General features: G+C 35.3%; 1 protein-coding gene across 1 annotated transcript in view; it reads left to right on the top strand.

Moving 5' to 3' along the window:
* LOC107566958 (protein FAM160B2-like) overlaps nucleotides 1-5,240 on the top strand; it is a gene marked incomplete at its 5' end in the record, with an annotated part of 17,474 nt that overhangs the window by 3,422 nt on the left and 8,812 nt on the right. The window contains 8 exons of the mRNA XM_016252529.1: nucleotides 678-754; nucleotides 838-1,030; nucleotides 1,114-1,283; nucleotides 1,364-1,504; nucleotides 2,802-2,892; nucleotides 3,101-3,241; nucleotides 3,523-3,663; nucleotides 3,820-3,920. Of these exons, the coding sequence (XP_016108015.1) occupies nucleotides 678-754; nucleotides 838-1,030; nucleotides 1,114-1,283; nucleotides 1,364-1,504; nucleotides 2,802-2,892; nucleotides 3,101-3,241; nucleotides 3,523-3,663; nucleotides 3,820-3,920 (1,055 nt within the window). The remainder of the gene's footprint in view (nucleotides 1-677; nucleotides 755-837; nucleotides 1,031-1,113; nucleotides 1,284-1,363; nucleotides 1,505-2,801; nucleotides 2,893-3,100; nucleotides 3,242-3,522; nucleotides 3,664-3,819; nucleotides 3,921-5,240) is intronic.

The raw sequence follows: 5,240 nt of genomic DNA, 5'->3' as shown, positions 1-5,240 counted from the left end.
ATTTGTAATTGTATATACATTGTTGTGATTAATTGTGGCTGGAACAATAATGTAGCTGTAAAAATAGTTTCCTGCTGAAATTGAAATGTATATACATCTTCATCATAACTAAGTTAGATAGACACGGTGAGTTTGTCTTTACTATACAAGTTAGATGTGATCCACCTCATTGTAACAATCCTGTCAGATTGTCCATCCTTTGAGTGAGAGTGTAACCTTACAGGTCGGTCGATCTGGTTTCGTGGTTAAAGTTAACCTTTTTGACATGTTTCCGTGTTGTAATTATGATTTTTCATGTTTTTTGTTTTTATGCTTGTTGTTTTGTTTTGTTTGAAGGCTGTTTTAAATAAGTTGTATTTATTTTTTACTTTTATATATATTTTTTAATTAAGTTTTTGCTTTGTTATTTTGGTTTTGCTTTTTGTTTTTGTGATGTTTGAAGGCTATTTTAAAGAAGTTGTATTTGTTTTAGTTTTTTACTTAAAAAAAAAGTTTTTTTGTTTTGTTATTTTGTTTTTGCTTAGTTTTGTTTATGTGATGTTTGAAGATTGTTTTTTTAAGTTGTATTTGTTTTTTTATGTACTTTTTAATAATTAAGATTTATGGTATGAAAATTGTGTCATAATGATTATAAACATATTGCACATAATTATGCATATGTATTTTTTTCCCTGTAGGTACTTGGTGTTAAAATGGCCAAAGCAATTCACCTTCAGTGGCTTAAAGGAGTCATTCAGCCTCATCTGTTTCAGATGTGAGTAGAACACATTAATCAGAATTGTGAGCTTGCAGCATGACAGGAAGAGTAATGCTCATTTTTAAACTCTGGTCGTCCAGGTCAGAGGTTGGGATCCTGGTACACACCGCTCTGCTTTCCTGTTCTGTACGTCACATACGTTCTCCTGCGCTCCTGGAGGAACTGGTTCAGTTTCTGCTGGGCAGCGACACACATTGTGAACAGCGACAGGACACGCATTCACACATTCTACGTTACCGCCTTATTGAACACTGCAATCACATCTCAGACGAGGTAACTGGGCTAAATGATTAACATATTTTCACTGTTGAGAGAGCATCACTGTGTGTTACAATGTTTCTTTTGCCTTTTGTTAGATCAGTATCACAACGCTACGTCTCTTTGAGGAGCTTCTACAGAAGCCCAGCAAGAGCATCTTAACCAATCTGGTGCTGCGTAACCTTGAGAAGCGCAGCTACAGACTGCCCGGTTCAGGAGTCACAGACGAGAGACATGGAGTCGAGAGTGGTGTCCTGGAAGAGTCTGAGTGAGCAGAGAGACTGAACACAGATTCTCTTTCTTCTCATGGTGGCTTATCGTTGATCTCTCATTGTGTTTCTCCATCAGGGAGCTGGAAGAGGATCCCTTCTTCACAGACATGTATGAAGACAGTGGGTTCGGAGGCCAGGAGCCTCTTCTTTCTCTGCCCAGTGTCAGAGAGAGACGTAATCCCAGTGAGCACACACAAGTTGCTGACATCGTCAATAGGTATCTTTAGAAGACAATTAACTTTTTGGTTTGTAATACAAAAACAGAATTTTTAAAGTTCATAATAGCATCATTACTGTACTGCACTTACAGTACTGTGAAAAAGTGTTTGTGCCCAGTCTGCCTTTCTGTATTTTTCCGTATTGTTACACTAAAGTTCAGCAGATCTTCAACCAAAACCTGTGAATTTTTATTAATTAATACTTTTGCATGCATTGAATTGATTAAAAGTAAAAAAAAATTGTAATATTACAAAACACTTATATTTCAAAGAAATGCTGCTGTTTTAAGCGTTCTATGTATCAAAGAATGAAAATTGTAAAATGTTTAAAGTTTACTATAAATACATATAAACACGTGTGTGTGTGTGTGTACACTACCGTTCAAAAGTTTGGGATCGGTAAGACTTTTTTTTAATGAAGTCTCTTATGCTCATCAAGGCTGCATTTATTTGATCAAAAATACAGAAAAAAACAGTAATCTTGCAAAATGTTATTACAATATAAAATAATGGTTTCTATTTTAATATTCTTTTAAAATATCATTTATTTCTGTGATGCAAAGTTGAATTTCCATCAGCCATTACTCCAGTATAAAGTGTCACATGATCCTTAAGAAATCATTCTGATATGCTGATTTATTAATATAATTATCAATGTTGCCAACAGTTGTGCTGCCAAATTTTTTTTTTGGAAACCGCAACACTTTTTTCAGGATTCTTTGATGAATAAAAAGTTTTTATTCATCAAAGAATCCTGAAAAAAGTATCACAGGTTCCAAAAAATGATTAAGCATTACAACAGTTTCCAGCACTGATAATAAATCAGCATATTAGAATGATTTCTAAAGGATCATCATCATGTGACACTGAAGACTGAAGTAATGATGCTGAACATTCAGATTTGCATCACAGGAATAAATTACATTTGAATGTATATTAAAATAGAAAAACATTATCGTAATAATATTTCACAATATTACATTTATTCCTGTATTTTTGATCAAATAAATGCAGCCTTGATGAGCATAAGAGACTTCTTTAAAAAACATAAAAAATCGTTCTGATCCCAAACTTTTGAACGGTAGTGTATGTATGTATATATGTATATACACACACATATTCTTGTTCTTGTCAAGTATGACACTACATTCTTGGCTGATATGACACAGATATCGACACATTCCCATATTTTGAGAGTGGTCAAATATCATATAGTTATTTGGTCTTGATTATATGTGTGATGTTGGTCGATTACTAGTCTATACGTTGATTCTAATTTGTTTTTAATTTTATTAGCTTCTTGTGTTTAGTGCCCCAAGAAGCAAAAACATCCCATCTGGTGCAGGGAGCAGGATATGACACATATGTTCATGATGCACACAAACTGGTGAGTTGACACACTGAAAACAAAAAACTAAATAAAAGCCAGTGTTTTTATGTTTCATACTCCTGTCATGTGTGTTACTGTGTAGTTTTACCTCATGCAATAAGTCAAGCCAAATGTACAGCAACTGTCAGCTGTGAGCAAAAACAGTTTTTTCGGTTTGGTTTTCAAATATTCTGACACTGAAACTGTCCTCTCTTTCTCTCATTAGTTAAAAGAATGTATTGCTCTTTCACGGGACTGGAACTGGCCAGATTCTGCCAAAACCACTGAAACCAACCCAGCTACAGACTTCTATGAAGGGCGCTTCCTGCAAATCCTGTTTGACCGGATTGGACGCATACTAGAGCAGGTAGAGTAGTAGACCAAAACAGATTTTCATTTGATCTTGTCTTCATTTTGCTTTCAGCATTGCATGCAGAATGGTAAAACGTGCAAAACTTTTTGTCAGGATAGATGGCTGAAGTGCATTCAAAAAGTTTGATAGCTTATCTTAATACTTCATAGGACCTGTAAATGAAATGTATAATCAATGAATTTGAAAAATTTTAGTTAATTTAGTTTAAAAAAAGAAATCTTTACAGTGAAATCTTTTTCTTTCACTGTATTTCTCAATTTGTTTCCCTCTGCCAGCCGTATGAGCTGAATCTTCAGGTGACGTCAGTTCTGTCCAAGTTAGCTGTGCTTCCTCACCCTCACCTGCACGAGTACCTGCTGGACCCGTACATCAGCCTGAGCCCTGAAGCGCGATCGCTCTTCTCCACTCTAGTCAGGGTGAGAACAGTGTAAAAAGCTGCCAGTGTGTGAGAGAAATACTCGTGTTGTTGTGAATGAAAGCTGGTTGGCCGATGTGTCAGCTGCAGACTTTGTGAACAGCAGCCCTGTCTGCCTCATTTATCAGGAAAACAAGAGCATTGTGTTTTCCTGCAGGTGATCGGGGATTTAATGCAGAGGATTCAACACATCCACAATGTGACAGACAAACTGATGATGATCAGGAGACAGCTGATGGGACTGGAGGAGGAGACAATGTAAGACTTTCACAACAAACTCATGCAGAACATGCCTCTTGATGCTAGGAGACACTTGACAAATGTAAACAATGTGTTCTAAAATCAGCTCAAAATTGTAAACAGGTTAGATATTCTCCAAATGTGCCCACATACACTTCAAAATTTTCTTTGAAATCTGTCAACTCAAATCTGCAGACTGGCTCTGACTTTTGGCAACTACAGGGCTTCAAAGTCGCAGCCCTGGTGAATGGAGAAGCGCGACACGTTGAAAAAGCTGCGAGGCGCAATGGTCAAATATGTCCATCTAGCGCATATTTACATAGAAAAACGAATTAAAAAGCAGCGGAGCTTTGTAAACAGCTCAGAGTAATCATGTCATCTCCTTAAGAACGATATGATTAGCAGAACAAATTTACCGGTATTTTTGAAAAGGTCCTGTTCGCACATGATCTCTTAATGGTAACTTACTGGTAATTTACCAGTACTGTTTGTGTGAAAGGGGCTAAACTCTTCCTCTGCATATGCCATGAATTTGAATTGCTTAACATTCATCTGGGAAAACTGTGTGCATTATCTCACTAGATTTGTAACAAATCATTTATAAACCTTTGCCAACACAGGAGAATACATCAGCCTATGTCTAAATATGGCGTTTATTGTACATCGCGATTTCAAAATAAAGGTTTCTGAGTTTGCATGTGGCCAAATATTAAATGGATTTAAACATTGTTTAATCAAGCTGTAAATTGAAACGTCACCAGGCCGTTGGCGCCCTCTGCAGGTATTTGTTATAATACATCATATACTTAAGTCGGTTATGTTCATATTATGTATAGGCATATTACATTATGTATTTTAACAGTGTTGTTCAATAAAACCATGTAATTACTTGGTTTTGATATTTTATTTGAGCCAATTATTATTGCCTCATCGTTTATATATAAATAGTCATGCTAAAGCCTGGTTTTCACTTAGGTCTATTTGTGTTACTAAAAAATATCAGATTACTCAATTGTCAAAATAATCAGTAGATTTCTTGATTAACAAAATAATCATTAGTTACAGCCCTAGATTAGTTCAAATATTTCAAAATACAACTGCATTGTTTTACTTTTTGTAATTAAAAGACAAATATTTTGTCAAAGAAAATTTCTTATTAAAATAGTATTAAAATATTGTCTCGTTCTAGTGAACCAAGTATCTGTATTTTGTCTCATCTCGTGAGCCAAGTGTATTGTCATACCCCTAAGTGTCGATAAGCGCTGATATAGCTCATAATTTTCCAAGTGTATGATATAGCTTTCATTCTTCAGGTCAACCATATATTCATGAAAAAAA

The sequence above is a fragment of the Sinocyclocheilus grahami genome, unplaced genomic scaffold (assembly GCF_001515645.1).
Source record: "Sinocyclocheilus grahami isolate Dianchi unplaced genomic scaffold, SAMN03320097.WGS_v1.1 scaffold1117.1, whole genome shotgun sequence".
Classification (NCBI taxonomy): Eukaryota; Metazoa; Chordata; class Actinopteri; order Cypriniformes; family Cyprinidae; genus Sinocyclocheilus; species Sinocyclocheilus grahami.
This window is presented reverse-complemented; position numbering and strand designations above follow the sequence as displayed.